The sequence below is a fragment of the Dermacentor variabilis genome, chromosome 10 (assembly GCF_050947875.1).
Source record: "Dermacentor variabilis isolate Ectoservices chromosome 10, ASM5094787v1, whole genome shotgun sequence".
NCBI lineage: Eukaryota > Metazoa > Arthropoda > Arachnida > Ixodida > Ixodidae > Dermacentor > Dermacentor variabilis.
The window spans coordinates 121,093,109-121,110,736 of NC_134577.1; the positions used below are offsets into that span (position 1 = coordinate 121,093,109).

The 17,628-nt window shown below is 47.2% G+C and overlaps 1 protein-coding gene across 2 annotated transcripts in view; it reads right to left on the reverse strand.

The window, feature by feature from the left end:
* Positions 1–17,628, reverse strand: part of Nadk2 (NAD kinase 2, mitochondrial) — a 95,586-nt gene that overhangs the window by 66,272 nt on the left and 11,686 nt on the right. For both annotated transcript variants that reach the window (XM_075673350.1, XM_075673348.1), the window contains exon 3: positions 11,627–11,797. In XM_075673350.1, the coding sequence (XP_075529465.1) occupies positions 11,627–11,797 (171 nt within the window). The remainder of the gene's footprint in view (positions 1–11,626; positions 11,798–17,628) is intronic.

Genomic DNA, 17,628 nt, shown 5'->3' on the forward strand with positions numbered 1-17,628 from the left:
CACACAGAAAGTTACAAAAGGGCCTAAGCACGTCCTTGCCACCCCTCCCTCCTCCCGTCCTAGCAATGGCACCTACACACTCCGAAACACACCTCGAGACCGACCTTGCTGTGGCCACCTTCTTAAAGGGGTTCAGGTGAGGTTTGATGCCGTACTTCGGGCCGAGACTCAAAACGCGTTTATGTTCTTCTGGTATAGCCATCGCGCTCAGGTTAAGCACATGGCCCTGAACCTGTTGTCCTTTTTTTTTTCACCAGGAGCGTAGGTCAACAGCGCACCAGAGGAATTCACTGGCAGAATCAGCAATGTTGCACCACTGCCCATGTTGGCGTGAAGGTGGGGAACTCTCCAGAGGATTTGCACATGCAATTCGAAGTTAGTCCTTAAGAGTTCTAACCTGTCGCCGCCACTCGGACTTGAGAATTTTGCACAACCTCCTTGAATGTCCAACGGAAGGCTGGAGCCACCCGCACAACTACTGCACGTCTGCATGGCTTCACAAATGCATGGCTTCACCGCGCCGTGTCGTCATTTTGATAACTTCTTGTGTCCTTGTCTTGTATTGCGCTGTAACGAACCACTTCCAGCTGTCTGCCGTTATCGCAAGCATCACGTTGAAGCACACACCTGTTTTGATAAGCACACTGTGTGGGTCTCTTTTCTCGACCGTCCTGCTCATCGGCATGTCAAAGTTTATTGGTGTCTGATCAGCAGTTTCGTGTTGTGAGCAGATAATTATGTCCTGCAGCAGGTGTATGAAGACTTAAGGCCCATTACACACACCGAAATCCAAGGTAGGCAGAAAAGCGACCCACAGACATGCGAGTTTGAGACTAAGCTCGACTATGACCACTATGCCGATCAAGTGCCGGCCACCCCTTCTTCACTTAGACTCTCCTGTGCGCTGCACCCGGCTGTGCATCCTGCGCACGTGCTCTATTACGTCCGTGTAAAATACGTAAACTGCGTACATTTACTTATTCAGGGTTGGTCAGCCTGAGCAAGGCGCTCGGGTATTGGTGTGCCGGCAATCACGAAGAAACTCGTTGAAGGCGACGAAACACTGGGGTGCAGATTATGCTTTGCCCCAGCCTACAAGCAAGAGGTTTTGTACAACATTTATTTATTCAGATTGGTCAGCCCGGACAGGCCGCCATTGGAATCTGAATCTGGCAACGTTTAACGCTAGAACGTTATCTAGTGAGGAGAGTCTAGCAGTGCTATTGGAGGAATTAGAGGGCAGTAAATGGGATATAATAGGGCTCAGTGAAGTTAGGAGGCCAAAAGAAGCATATACAGTGCTAAATAGCGGGCACGTCCTGTGCTATCAGGGCTTAGCTGAGAGATGAGAACTAGGAGTCGGATTCCTGATTAATAAGAATATAGCTGGTAACATACAGGAATTCTATAGCAATAACGAGAGGGTGGCAGGTCTTGTTGTTAAACTTAATAACAGGTACAAATTGAAGGTCGTACAGGTCTACACCCCACATCCAGTCATGATGACCAGGAGGAAGTCGAAAGCTTTTATGAAGACATGGAATCGGCGATGGGTAAAGTCAAAACAATATACACTATACTGATGGGCGACTTCAATGCCAGGGTACGCAAGAGGCAGGCTGGAGACAAGTCAGTGGGGGAATATGGCATAGGCTCTAGGAATATCAGGGGAGAGTTATTAGTGCAGTTTGCAGAACAGAATAATATGCGGATAATGATTACCTTCTTTCGCAAGCGGGACTGCCGAAAGTGGATGTGGAGGAGCCCGAATGGCAAGACTAGAAATGAAATAGACTTTATACTCTGACCTGACCCTGGCATCATACAAGATGTGGACTGTTATGTATCTCCTGGCGCCCCCTACAATTCCGACATTTTTTAATAAAGGCTAGGCCAGTTGTGGCCGCCAGAGTTGTTGTTCTCAAGAAATGGAGTCTGTCACTCGCGGCTTCGTGCTGTCACATCTTTGAAACACTACGCAACAAACCCAAACAACATAACATGGTGTCAGAAGTGTAAGCAGATCGTCCCCGCAACGCCTGAAATCAACAAAATGGCCAACGTTTTCATCCAGCCCCCAGCTCACTTCGAACCTGGTGACACTCCTCAGACCGCATGGGAAGAATGGCTGGAAGCATTCACCATATATGAACTGGCTTGTGAGTACAACACTAAGCCTAAATCAGCGCGGAAGGCATTGTTGCTTCATGTACTTGGCCCGCATGCTCGTTGCGTCGCACAGACGTTCCCTCCAGACCCTGCCGCCGGAAACGAAGACGCAGACCCAGTGAAATACATACTTGACAAGTTTGACGAGCTATATCGCCCGTACAAGAACGTCATACAAGCAGCGGCGGTGTTCAACTCGATGGTACAAAAGCCAGGTCAGTCAATTGACGATTTTGTTACTGACCTTCGACGACAGGCGCAGAAATGCGACTTAGGTGACAAGTGCGACAGACTCATCGGCGACCGCGTGGTGGTTGGAATGCACGATGGAGCTCTCCGCGAACGGCTCTTTCGGGAGCGCGACCTCACTCTGGAAAAAATCGTCTCAGCGTGCAAGGCAGCGGAAATATCAAAAAAACATGTGCAATAGATCGTAACCAGTGATCAGCAGCCAGAAGTGAATGCCGTTTACACGTATAATCGGAAACCCACGAAGACAACTGGTCGTCCGCTAGGTATCAACAAACTTCAGCAGCCTCATCGCTCGTCCAAAAGGTCTAATCGTAAATGTTCTCGCTGCGGAACCTCGCACCCCCCACATCAGTGCCCAGCTTTTGGCAAAAACTGTTACAACTGCGACAAACTTGAACATTTTGGGCACCTGTGCAAGCAGCCACGTCGGCAGACAGCAGCGCATCGACCGCGAGTCGGACTGCTTCATGAACATCCACAACAAGACTCGCAGGAGGAATTATACTTGGACCGTTTGACTACGTGCAGTGTCAATGTCGACGCAACAGACTGGAGTGAAAGTGTCAGTGTTAATGGACACGAGGTGACATTCAAGTTAGACACCGGTCGGACGTCAACATAATTCCAGAACATATGTTCAAGCAGTGGCCGTGCAGACCAGCAACCAAACCAACCACAGCTAAAGTGACTACGTACAGTGGCCACCAGCTTCCAATAGACAGTGAATGTGAACTGTCTTGTGCGGTAAACAACAGGGAGTGCCGTCTGAGATTTCTTCTGGTGAAGAAGCCCCTCAAGCCGATACTAGGGGCCGCTGCATGCACAACTCTGCACTTGCTTTCCCGTGTGAAGACCCTTCAAGCAACGACAAGGTCCACTGACACAGTGTTGCAAGAACAGTTTCAGAAAGTACTGAATGATTTCCCTGACATATTTGAAGGAATCGGCCAGCTTCCGGGACGTTATAGCATCCAGCTGCGTGGAGGTGCAGTGCCGATAGTTTGTGCTCCTCGTAGAGTACCTAGTGCACTCGAGGATAAGGTCAAAGCAGAGCTGAAGCGCATGGAGAGGAATGGCGTAATCATGCGAGAGTCAGAACATAGTGAATGGGTCCATCCCATAGTGGTGATAACCAAAAAAGACGGAACTGTTCGTTTGTGCCTGGATCCACGGAACCTCAATGCAGCAATAAAAAGGCAACACTACCGCATACCAGTACCAGAAGAGCTTTTTGCAAGCCTGAATGGCTCAATAGTCTTCTCTGTCCTTGATGCGAAGAGTGCTTTCTGGCAACTGACTTTGGATCAACCAAGTTCACGGCTTTGCACATTCGCAACACCATGGGGCCGTTACCGTTTTCTTCGAGTACCATTTGGGCTTGCGACAGCCCCTGAGCTGTTCCAGCAGGCCATGGACAAGGTATTTGAAGGGCATGCCATTGTGAAGCCATATTTTGATGACATACTGGTTGCCTCAAGGACTCCAGAAGAACACAAAGCCCATCTCAGAACTGTTCTGACCATAGCTAGACAAAACAACCTGAAGCTTAACAAATCAAAACTGAAGTTAGGACTTTCAGCCATAAAATATCTGGGTCACCAGCTCTCCTCAGATGGGCTATCCCCAGACTGTGACAAGGTCAGATCAATTGAAGCCATGTCACTTCCATCAAACAAGTCAGAACTGCAAAGATTCTTGGGAATGGTGACATATCTCACGAAGTTCATCCCTAATTTTTCGGCAACTACCAGTCCTCTGCGTGAGCTTCCCAAGGCAGATGTAGCGTGGCTCTGGACAAGCCAGCGCACAGAGACTTTCAAGCTCATCAAACAGAAGCTCACAACAGCGCCTGTGTTGCATTATTTTGACCCATCCAAGCCGATCACAATTTCAACAGATGCCAGCTCATATGGCCTGGGATCGGTTCTCTTGCAGGAAGGCAGACCAATCGCATATGCTTCTGCAGCCCTTACACCTCCCCAACAACGTCATGCTCAAATAGAGAAAGAACTTCTAGCTGTGGTGTTCGCATGCGAGCGGTTCCACTATTACACTTTTGGACGCTCTGTAACAGTGGAAACAGACCACAAACCTCTTGTTGGACTGCAGACAAAGGATCTAACAAAAAATGTCACCAAGACTGCAAAGACTTTTGCTCCGGCTACAGTACTATAGCACTAAACTAGTGTATGTACCGGGGAAACAGCTAACTGTGGCTGATGCCTTGTCAAGATCCCCAAACCCCGAATCCAAGATGGAAACTGCAGACAGTGATCCAGGACTGCTGGTGTCCAGTCTGGTTCAAGCGTCGCCCACCAAGCTCAACCAGATCCAGGAAGCAACAAGTCGGGATCCAGTATTGCAACAACTAACCAAGTACATTCAACAAGGATGGCCTGATCGCCCTAGTGATGTTCATCCTATGGCAAGACTGTACTTTCACATAAGAAGTGAACTGCATATCACAGACGGCTTCATTTGCTGTGGTCAACGGCTTGTCATTCCAGCAGTTCTCCAGGCTGATGTTCTTGAGAAACTCCATCAGGCACATCGTGATATAGTGGCTTGTAAAGGACTAGCAAGCCAGAGTGTTTATTGGCCTACACTCAACAAGGACACTGCCACCCTTGTCTCAAGCTGCGACACCTGCCAATCCACCCAGAAGGCAAACCCTCAGCAACCATTGCTTGACAGAGATCTGCCAGCACGACCATTGGAAAAGTTGGCCGTTGATTTCTTTCACTGTCAAGGCAATACATATATCCTTGTTGTTGGCTACTTTTCAAAGTACGTTGAAGTGAAACGTATGGAAACCACTACGTCAACTTCAGTTATTTTGGTCCTGGAAGACATCTTTTCACGGTTTGGACTCCCCAATGTGCTTATCTCGCTTACCTCTGATCAGGGACCATCGTTTGGCTCGCAGGCATTCAGAGCATTCCTGCAAGAATGGGATATTGCTCATGAATCGTCATCACCCCACTACCCGAGGTCCAATGGGCAGGTTGAGAGAACAATACAGACTGTCAAGTTCATGCTGATCAAGTTGCACAGCGATGGCAAAGATCTGTCTTTGGTTCTCCTCAACTACCGTGCCACCCCAACCATTGGAGCATCTTCCCCAGCAGAGTTGCTAATGGGCAGGAAATTGAGAATGTTCATACCGACCTTGCCCCATAATCTGAAACCACACTACCCCACAGATGCACATCTGAAGCTCCTCAAACGCAGACAGAGTGCACAGCACAGATATGGAGACAACCACATTCGCATACTTGCACCTCTGAAGAAACATCAACCTGTATGGGTGAGGCACAAGAATGACTGGAAAAAAGCAGTCGTCACACAGGTTGGTCCTCAACCAAGGCGCTACACAGTGCAAACTACAAGTGGAGCAATTTATGTGCATAACCGTGTGCACCTGAGGCCATGCACTCAGGTGGTCCGTGAAGCCACTCGTACAGCAGAAGACTACACCCTGGATGAATCGGGGCCAACAAGTGCCAACGATGCTACGCCTCACAACTATTCTGAAGAAGCAAGACATGCTTCGACATACGTGACAAGGGCTGGAAGAGCCATACGGCCACCGGCCAGATTTCAGAACTGAACGTCATGAACTGCGTGTTTTATTGTTGTAATCGTCACTCAAAAAGGGGCGTGTTATGTATCTCCTGGCGCCCCCTACAATTCCGACATTTTTTAATAAAGGCTAGGCCAGTCGTGGCCGCCAGAGTTGTTGTTCTCAAGAAATGGAGTCTGTCACTCGCGGCTTCGTGCCGTCGCATCTTTGAAACCCTACGCAACAAACCCAAACAACATAACACGGACGTGCTCGGCAAGGTGCGCTGCAGTGACCATAGAATGGTAAGAACTAGAATTAGCCTAGACTTGAGGAGGGAATGGAAGAAACTTGTACATAAGAAGCCGATCAATGAATTAGCGGTAAGAGGAAAAATAGAGGAATTTCAGATCAAGCTACAGAACACGCATTTGGCCTTAACTCAGGAAGAGGACCTCAGTGCTGAAGATATGAACGACAATCTTATGGGCATCATTAAGGAGAGTGCAATAGAAGTCTGTGGTAAATCCGTTATACAGGATGCCAGTAAGCTATCGCAGGAGACGAAAGATCTGATCAAGAAATGCCAATGTATCAAAGCCTCTAACCCTACAGCTAGAATGGAACTGGCAGAACTTTCTAAGTTAATCAACAAGCGTAAGACAGCTGACATAAGGAAGTATAATATGGATAGAATTGAAGATGCTCTCACGAACGGAGGAAGCCTAAAAGCAGTGAAGAAGAAACTAGGAATAGGCAAGAATCGGATGCATGCGTTAAGAGACAAAGCTGGCAATATCGTTACTAATATCGATGAGATAGTTCAAGTGGCTGAGGAGTTCTATAGAGATTTATACAGTACCAGTGGCACCCACGACGATAATGGAAGAGAGAATAGTCTAGAGGAATTCGAAATCCCACAAGTAACGCTGGAAGAAGTAAAGAAAGCCTTAGGAGATATGCAAAAGGGGAAGGCAGCTGGGGAGGATCAGGTAACAGCAGATTTGTTGAAGGATGGTGGGCAGATTGTTCAAGAAAAACTGGCCACCCTGTATACGCAATGCCTCATGACCTCGAGCGTACCGAAATCTTGGAAGAACGCCAACATAATCCTAATCCATAAGAAAGGGGACGCCAAAGACTTGAAAAATTATAGACCGATCAGCTTACTGTCAGTTGCCTACAAACTATTTACTAAGGTAATCGCAAATAGAATCAGGAACACCTTAGACTTCTGTCAACCAAAGGACCAGGCAGGATTCCGTAAAGACTACTCAACAATAGACCATATTAACACTATCAATCAGGTGATAGAGAAATGTGCGGAATATAACCAACCCTTATACATAGCTTTCATTGATTACGAGAAAGCGTTTTATTCAGTCGAAACCTCAGCAGTCATGGAGGTATTACGGAATCAAGGTGTAGACGAGCCGTATGTAAAAGTACTGAAAGATATCTATAGTGGCTCCACAGCCACCGTAGCCCTCCATAAAGAAAGCAACAAAATCCCAATAAAGAAAGGCGTCAGGCAGGGAGATACAATCTCTCTAATGCTATTCACAGCGTGTTTACAGGAAGTATTCAGAGACCTGGATAGGGAAGAATTGGGGATAAGAGTTAATGGAGAACACCTTCGTAACTTGCGATTTGCTGATGATATTGCCTTGCTTAGTAACTCAGGGGACCAATTGCAATGCATGCTCATTGACCTGGACAGGCAAACAGATGGGTGGGTCTAAAAATTAATCTGCAGAAAACTAAAGTAATGTTTAACAGTCTCGGAAGAGAACAGCAGTTTATGACAGGTAGCGAGGCACTGGAAGCAGTAAGGGAATAAATCTACTTAGGACAGGTAGGGACTGGGGATTCGGATTATGAGACTGAAATAATCAGAAGAATAAGAATGAGCTGGGGTGCGTTTGGCAGGCATTCTCAGATCGTGAACAGCAAGTTGCCACTATCCATCAAGAGAATAGTGTATAACCAGCTGTCTCTTACCAGTACTCACGTACGGGGCAGAAACCTGGAGGCGTACGAAAAGGGTTCTACTTAAATTGAGGACGACGCAAGAAGCTATGGAAAGAAGAATGATAGGCGTAACATTAAGGGATAAGAAAAGAGCAGATTGAGTGAGGGAACAAACGCTAGTTAATGACATCTTAGTTGAAATCAAAAAAAGAAATAGGCATGGGCAGGACACGTAATGAGGAGGGAAGGCAACCGATGGTCATTAAGGGTTACGGACTGGATTCCAAGGGAAGGGAAGCGCAGCAGGGGCGGCAGAACGTTAGGTGGGCAAATGAGATTAAGAAGTTCTCAGGGACAACATGGCCACAATTAGTACATGACCGGGCTAGTTGGAGAAGTATGGGAGAGGCCTTTGTCCTGCAGTGGGTGTAACCAGGCTGATGACGATGATTATGATGATGGTCAGCCCGAGGAAGGCGCTTGGGTATCAGTGCACTGGCAATCACGAAGCAACTCGTTGAAGGGGGATAAAGCATTTAATCATATACAGGACTGATCAAGGACAATAAGGGAACAATGAATTTAACAGGGGAACGAACAAAATTGGAGAAAAGCACACACAATTTGAAATGCGACCAGAACACACAACAGAGCGCACAACTCTTTTCACCGTGCGCTCTGCCTGCTTCGCTCTGGTAACCTGACACCATGGCCAAGCCCCAATTCCGTAAAAGGGGACCGCGAAGCCGCCTTCGAAGAACAGCCGCTTGCACGGCTCACAAAGCCAACCGTCTCCAGATGCCCTCCGACCCCGGGCGGTCCTCAGCCTTCTCTCGTGGCCTCCTCCCATAGCTTCTGAACGAGAGGTGCAAAACGATGTACTCTAAAGAAATATATATGACAATGTTAGTGCTGGTGAATGACAGTGTTCATTACACGAGTAAATATGGTATGTGCTTGAAGTAATATATTTGCTGCAGTGAGGATATTTAGGTATCGTTTGTTGTTTCATTGCGTAATTCTATAGAGAACAGAGCCAGTCATCAACACATTTATATGGGTAGTATGCATGGCTATATTGCTAGTCGGAATCGGTTGGCGCAGGACAGGGGGTAATTGGAGAACACAGGGAGAGGCCTTTGTCCTGCAGTGGACACAAAATAGGCTGATGATACTTATGATGATGATGATGATATTGCTACGAAACTGAGCACTGCTCATTGACCAAAAGCAGGTCTATCATGTTTGAAAAGACTACAAGGATGTCGCCTCCACCAGGATGCAGATTGCTTGCCCCGGTATGTTGTTGTTTTTCTTCTGCATCAGACTTGATTCACATTGGTGAAGAACAGAACCCATTGTTGTGGCAAACCCTTTTTTGTGAGAAATTATCAATTGCCTGGAATCATCGCTTAATGACGCATCCGCCTGCAAATTTGTGCTTCAGGAAAGTATCCTACACCACTGCAATAACCTAAATGACAGACCAGACCTTCTTATCCTTCCTAGAAACTTATGCCAGAGTGGCCTCGCCAAACTTCATGATTCACTCGCTGTTGGACATCTCCACATATCTCACACTTATAAGCATGTCTGTTGCAGTTTCTTTTGGACAGGCCTTGCACGCTCTGTCCGCCATTATGTAGCCACTTGCGAATCATGCCTACGTTGCAAAACGCCCTGCTGCTGCCTGCTGGTCACTTTCAGTCAATGAACATGCCCACAGAACCATTCTTTCACATTGGACAAGACGTTCCCGTCCCTTCTCTCATACACACCTTGGGAAACAAATGGATAGCTGTGGCTACAGATTAAGCAATGCACTACACAAATTCCCAAGCCCTGTCACAGAGTTGCACGAATGATATCATAAACTTCCTTTTACGCAACATTAGAGAGTTTTAGCGTGTCTGGTAATCCGGTAAATGCAAGTGGACTGGCCATTTTACTAGATGAGTGGAGCTGCAAACACGAATGGTCTGCATGGTGCAGCCATCTGGTGGTGCAGAGCTCAACCAGACAAACACAGAGCTAATATTACAGTAGCCAAGTGCATTCTACTTTGCTGTTGATGTAAATTTTCTGCAGCAGCACGATTATGCAGCGGGGGCACACCCACGCGCACCGGCCGTTTCCTGTCGCAACACAATTACTGAGATACAGTCGACTCTCATTACAACGGACCTGATAGTCCAACAAAAAACGTTCATTTTATTTGAAGTCCAATATTCGAGACACTTCAAAGCCGAAACTTTCGTCACAATGTCCAACAACTTTACTGCAAACAGTGAGTGGCGAACATTCAAAGTAATAAATAAATAAATAAATAAATAAATAAATAATAAAGAAACAAAAAAGTCGCAGTTTCGCACAAAAGGTAAAGCATCGATTATGATAGCAAATTAAGCAAGATGAGCATGGCAGCAGCAGCAAGTGAACAAGTGAATCGACTTTCGTGCTCTCTCGCTTCAACGCGAACAAAACGTCGAAAGCATAGTGCATACGAAGCTACCAGCACTGGGCGCACTTTGTCTAAATCGCAGATCACTTTCAGGATGCGGCGCCTACGCGGGCGTGCATTTTGTCCACATCGCAGATCACTTCCAAGGTACGGCGCCCGCATGGGCGCACACTTTATGCACATTGCAGATTGCTTTCAAGATACGGTGCACACGCGAGCGCGCATTTTGTCCACGTCGCAGATCGCTTTCAAGATACGGTGCTTGTGCGGGTGTGCATTTTGTCCACGTCGCAGATCACTTTCAAGGTAAGCCCCCGCGCTGTTCACAGCAGCCCCTGGAGTAGAACCCTTCCTTTCCCTCGCTTCCTCATCGTGCCTTGCATGCGAGACACGCCGTGCTTTTGCCCCGCTTTCCTTCCTCCCTCCCTCCCTCATGCGCGCACAAGATATAGAGCCATGATCGTCGGATGACCCTCGCAAGTCAGCTGCCCAAAAGTCTATTTTGTAGGCCCGATTTTGACAAAAATTGCCACTAATTTCGTCCGCTGTAGCCGATAGTCCAGTGCAGCACGGTCTGTTTTAAAAACAGACTTCGCTGCATCAATAAAACAGGTACAACAAACCAAGGCTGAAATGTGGTCTGTTATATCCGGAAGTCTTTGTACACGGGTCCGTTGTTATGAGCATAGATTGTACATAATCAGTGCACTGGCAAGCTTTTAACTCTATTAGTGTCAGGTTAGTTCAGAGGTGACGTGGCGAGATAGAAACGTGGAAACATACCGGTATGTCAGTGACATTGAAAGGGTTAAAATTATTTCAGATGTGGCTCTGGTGATTTGAGCTCTTGAAGGCAGTTAAAGGCATGCATTTGTTTTTTGGACATTTTAGTAGTCCCTAGGGAGTCTGAAAAATCATTTGTTGGCTGTAATTGTACATCGAAGCACAAGCCCTCATGATTGAACATAATGTGTTTTTGTGTTATATTAAAGTTGAAACAGCTTTTTATGTGCTGGTTGAGCAGAGGATGAACCATTCTTGCAGATGGAACAGTGCCAGTCAGGCACGCCTCTAGGTGTCCTGGCTCTCCAAGAACGATGCCAATCCGAAGCCACTAACTCCTAGCATTGCCATGCATACAACATGCATGTCGCAGCACCAATTTTCACTCGAGGTAATATGGTAAGGAATTCTATGCATCCGCTACTAACCTAGAAGGATCACTGTTGATGCCTATGATGGGTTTGTCACGTGTGTGGATCTTGCTGGCCGCCATGAGGAACGTGCCATCGCCACCTGTCGTGAAGATGACGTCTGCCCAGTCGATGTTGCTGTCTGTGTATTCAAACCGGTCCACGAGGCGTGTCTCAATGCCATTCTCCCTGCGATCACAAACAGTTGGTGTTCACAACGGCCCACCTCTAAAACGTACAAGAAAAAAAGAAAGCGAAGCTTTGTGGTGGGACATTGCACTGAGTGTTCATTTAATATTTTCTCTACTCCTACTTTAGCCTCTAAAACAAAAGGTGCGACGTCAGCGCACATGTTCTTGACAGCAAGAAAGTGTAACAAAAAGAAACATGTCAATATGAGTAATCATTCTGCATGTAGTTTTGTCCAGATGTAAAATAGCTTCACTATTACACCCATGCACTGAGTACAATGCTAACTTCCTTGCAATTCGCAATCACCAGACGACACTTTCAGTGGCAACCTCAAATGGTACCAGTGACCTCAAAGGACATTCTTGATCAAAGTTAGCAATGCAGTATGAACAGAACACAAAAAGAACACACTGACACAAACACTGGTGTGTCCTTTGTGTCACTAGGTGTCTTGTTTATATTGTGCTGGTAACACAAATAACAGATATAGCAAGCAACTAGCCCATTTAGCAGCACCAGTCTTTCTACCTTTAGGCAAATTATAGGGTATTCCTGCACATTTCTAAACGAGCATGAAAATCAGACCTGCTTGTACCAACAAAAACACCCGCATATAATTACATCAACATAGCACTTTCGTAAGCTGCAGTGCAGAATGAGCCAACAGCATTGACTGACAAGCCAAGGTAAACAAACCCAATCACTACCTTGCACGCACTGAACGTCTGTCCCCCCTTCCCATTATCAGCACTTGCCACAAGTGCCACGGATTGAGATGAAGGATATGTCAATCACACTAGCACCATGCCGCAATTGGCGACATGTACGATGATGGCAGTGCAGCGGTGCAGGCTTGGGTGAAAAGGAAATGCACACACACACAAGCATGAATGAACATTCAAGGCACGCTTCCTACACTGCCATTACTTAATACTTCTTTTTTTATCATTTTTTGTGTTATAACTGGAACATGACGATTTCTCAATGCACCTATTGAGTGCTCCATTTATCTTTTATTATACATTATTTATGGATTGAAGCTTTCATTCAAGCCATGTATTCTTGCATACATAGCCCCAAATGAAGAGGCTCTGACACTGAAATGATGGCTGCGTGATCTATAAAATTAAGGTGCAGTGCTGGGCTGGTCGATTAGGAGTTGGGCACCTGTGCCATTTCACTAATTTCTGTTGTCCTGTCTTCTACATTGCCAGAATCTTGGGTTGAAAAAGCTTTTCTAATTATGCTGCAGTAAGCACAATTTCTTCTAGATGGATTGCCAACAGATGATATACTTCACATCATGGACCACTGGAGACATTGCACTCATGTCATCAGCCATTCTAGGATAAATTCATAAACGTGGCCGATGCGTGAAGTTTGCAGTTTGCACAACCTAACCTGTATGCCCAATTGTAAAATCACTAATGCAGAATGCATCGTAACATTGATGCAATAACAAATCAAGCATGTGGGAATTATGAAGGTTCATATTTCCCACGCTCCCATGTGTGCCACATAAGCAAGAGCAGACACCTTCAGCGCAGCTGTGCACTGAACTCTTCCCGTGAGTGGGGAGAGCCAGACAACCTTACCCTTGGCGGCACAAACCTCTCAAAAATGGTCACAAGGCGCTTGCAAACGTAAGCCGTCATGTAGTTGCGGAGCACCTCTGCTGTCACATTTCTGTCACTTTTTTGTCAGTGTATAAACCCAGTTTCAAGCAACAAATTTCAGTTGGCAGTAAGGGCTTGTCCTTGTATTTACTCATTCTCCTGTCTTGTTTAGGGCTAAACCCCTAATCACAATAGCAGTGAGCACAATCGTTGGTCGTAGGAATATGACATACAGGTCAAGTGCATTGTTTATTTATACACCTATCACACCATATTCCAGAACAATTGGTCGCACTTGCATTTCAGAATTCACACCACTATTCATGCAGCGCACTCTCTTTAAACAAGATTTTTTCGCTACAGAATCTGCGACACCATTAAAATATCTTCAGACACACTAGGTGCGTCTTGTGCTGAGCAATACTGTCACGTGGTAGTGACGTATAAAGAACACAGTAGCAATACTGTGGAAGACGAGACTAACTTTTATTGGGCAAACCTGTGCCCACAAAAACAGGCTACACTTAAAGAATGGCGACAACGGCGAACACAGTCGGCGATCGTCAAAATCTGATCAGCGGGCCAAGCGCGTTTTATACATCAGTCGTTAAATGTTCCAGAGTAATTGGTAGGACCCACGTGTCTTCCACCAAGTTCTACACCATTCGCGTCGCGTATACATGTAATCTGCTTACACAAGGTTCAGTGGCAGAAAGCGGATGGAACCCTCGATAATATTCCAGAAACTTCCGATGCATGCAGGTGCATCCTGCGCTGTGTGATAACATTTGTTAGGTGGTGAAACCTGTCCGCCCGATAAACAAGTACACGTGTCAATACCCCCTCTTAAAAAAGCATCGACCGGATGCTGCAAGCAAACGAAAGTAATAAAAACACTTGTAGCAAAGAAACAACAAAATAAGGAAGTTCGTCAGCGTGCATAAAAGGCTTTAAGACGCACCACGTGGACCACTTCAGATCGTGCATGGCACCACTGTGAATGTGAAATGCTGTCTGGCACGACCTCATAGTCCACTTCACAAGTACGTCGGATGATCTTGTAGGGTTCGAAATAAAGTCGCAATAGTTTCTCACTGAGTCCTCGTCGGCGTATTGAGGTTCAAACCCAAAACACGGTCACCGGGCTGGTACTCGACATAGCATCATCAGAGGTTGTAGTGTCGCCTGTCGGTACGCTGCTGGTTCTTGATCTTTAGGCGGGCAAGCTGTCGGGCTTCTTCGGCGCGCTGGAGATAGGTAGCAACGTCAAGATTCTCTTTGTCGGTAATGTGCGGCAGCATGGCACCGAGAGTCGTTGTCGGGTTCCTGCCGTAAACCAGCTTGAATAGCGTGATCTGTGTTGTTTCTTGCACCACCGTGTAGTAAGCAAAGGTTACGTATGGCAGGACCGCGTCCCACGTCTTGTGCTCGACGTCGACGTACATTGCTAGCATGTTGGCGAGGGTCTTGTTCAGGCGCTCAGTAAGACCATCCGTCTACGGGTGGTAGGCAGTTGTCCTCCTGTGGCTTGTCTGGCTGTACTGCAGAATGGCTTGGGTGAGCTCTGCTGTAAACGCTGTTCCTCCATCGGTGATGAGGGCTTCTGGGGCACCATGTCGCAGCAGAATGTTCTCGGCGCGCCACTTCGGCTACGCTACCTTTCGGTAGAGCTTTAGTTTCAGCGAAGCGGGTGAGATAGTTCGTCGCCACGACGATCCACTTATTTTCGGACGCCGACGTCGGAAACGGTCCAAACAAGTCCATCCCGATCTGCTGAAAAGGTCGGCAAGGATGCTTGATCAGCTGTAGTAATCCGGCGGCGGTGGTGTTTTGCACCGCTGACAGTCTCGGCATATCTTGATGGAATGTGCGACGTCGGCGGTCAGACGCTGCCAGTAATACCTTTCCTGTATCCTCGACAGCGTCCGGGAGAATCCGAGGTGCCCAGCGGTTGGATCTTCATTTTGGGCGTGCGGTACTTCTGAACGCAGCACTGATCGAACAACAAGAAGGCAGTTGGCGCGGACTGGTGAGAAGTTCTTCTTCACGAGTAGGTTGTTTTGTAATGTGAACGAAGACAATCCGCGCTTAAATGCCCCAGGGAGAATGTCGGTGTTCCATTCCAAATACTCGATGAGAGCTTTTAGCTCCGGGTCTGCTCGTTGCTGTTTAGTGAAGTCTTCCGTGCTTATTATTCCAAGGAAGGCGTCCTCGTCCTCTTCGTTTTGCGGCGGGGGATCAATGGGGGCGTGTGATAGCCAGTCGGCGTCAGAGCGTTTTCATCGGGATTTGTAGATTACCGTGACGTCATATCCTTGCAGTCCGAGGCTCCACCGCGCCAGCCGCCTTGAAGGGTCTTTTAAGTTAGCTAGCCAACACAACACGTGATGGTCACTGACGACTTTGAATGGCCTGCCATATAGGTAGCGGAATTTTGTTGTAGCCCAAATGATGGTGAGGCATTCCTTTTCAGTCGTAGAATAATTGCCTTCCACTTTTTACAGTGACTAGCTAGCATAAGATATCACCCGTTCAAGTCCGTCTTTCCTTTGGATTAGAACGGCACCGAGGCCTAGGCTACTGGCGTCAGTGTGGATTTCAATATCGGCATACTCGTCAAAGTGTGCAAGTACGGGCAGCGACTGCATGCGTCATTTGAGTTCTTGAAATGCGTCGGCCTGCAGCGTTTCCCACTTGAACTCAACATCGCATTCGGTTAGATGTGTTAGTGGCTCCGCGATGCATAAAACGTCCTTGATGAAGCGCCTATAGTAGGCCCACATGCCAAGGAATCTACGCGCTGCCTTCTTGTCAATGGGCTACGATGGAACTTTGCGATGGCAGCTGTCTTCTGCGGGTCCAGATTTGCTGATGACGTGACCTAGGAACAGAAGTTCATCGTAAGCGATGCAGCACTTTTCTGGCTTAGAGTGAGCCCTGATGATTTGATGGCCTCTAATACTGTCGCAAGCCGCCTAAGGTGATCGTTGAAATTTCCGGCGAAGACAATGACGTCATTAAAGTAAACAATACACGTGTGCCACTTCAATCCTGCTAACACCATGTCCACGATGTGCTGTAACATTGCAGGCGCCGAGCACAGTCCGAATGGCATGACCTTGAACTCATAAAGGCCGTCTGGCGTGACGAAGGCGGTATTTCGCGATCTCTCTCGTCGACTTCTATTTGCCAGTAGCCAGACTTGAGGCCCATCGATGAGAAGTATTTAGCATTGCAGAGCCGATTCAATGCATCATCTATCCATGGAAGAGGGTATACATCCTTCTTCATGATCTTGTTAGGACGACGATAAACGATGCAGAAACATAGGGTTCTGTCCTTTTTCTTCACCAAGACTACAGGAGATGCCCATGGGCTTTTTGACGGCTGGATGATGTCGTCGCACAGCATTTCGTCGACTTGTTGCCTAATAGCATCTCGTTTTCGCATCGAAACTCGGTAAGGGCTCTGGCGGAGTGGTCGAGCGCACTCTTCAGTTATGCGATGCTTTGCGACTGGTGTTTGTTAAATCCTCGATGACATCGAAGAACACTCTTTGAACCGCTGGAGAAGACTTCTGAGTTGTTGCTGCTTACTCATGGGGAGATCTGGATTTACGTCAAAGTCTGGTTTGGGAACTATGGTCGTCGGGGTAGATGCGGCAGAATCCGAGAGGACAAACGCATTGCTGGTTTCCCGAATTTCCTCGATGTATGCGATCGTCGTGCCCTTGTTGACGTGCTTGAACTCCTGGCTGAAGTTTGTCAGCAACACTTTCGTTTTTCCTCCGTGCAGTCGAGCAATCCCTCTTGCAACGCAAATTTCATGGTCTAGCAGTAGGCGTTGGTCACCCTCGATGACGCCTTCTACGTCGGCAGGTGTTTCAGTGCCGACGGAAATGACAATGCTGGAGTGGGGTGGGATGCTGATTTGACTTTCGAGCACTCTCACATAAAGGTGACTACGAGAGCTCTCTGGCGGTATAGCTTGATCTTCCGACAGGGTTATCGACTTCGACTTCAGGTCGATGACTGTGCCATGTTGGTTTAGGAAGTCCATGCCGAAAATGATGTCGCGTGAACATTGCTGGAGGATAACGAAGTGGCAGGGTAAGTCCAGTCATGAACGGTAATTCTTGCCGTACAGATTCCAGTCGTTGTAATGAGGTGTCCTCCAGCGGTCTGAATTTGAGGGCCTTCCCTTGAAGTTTGA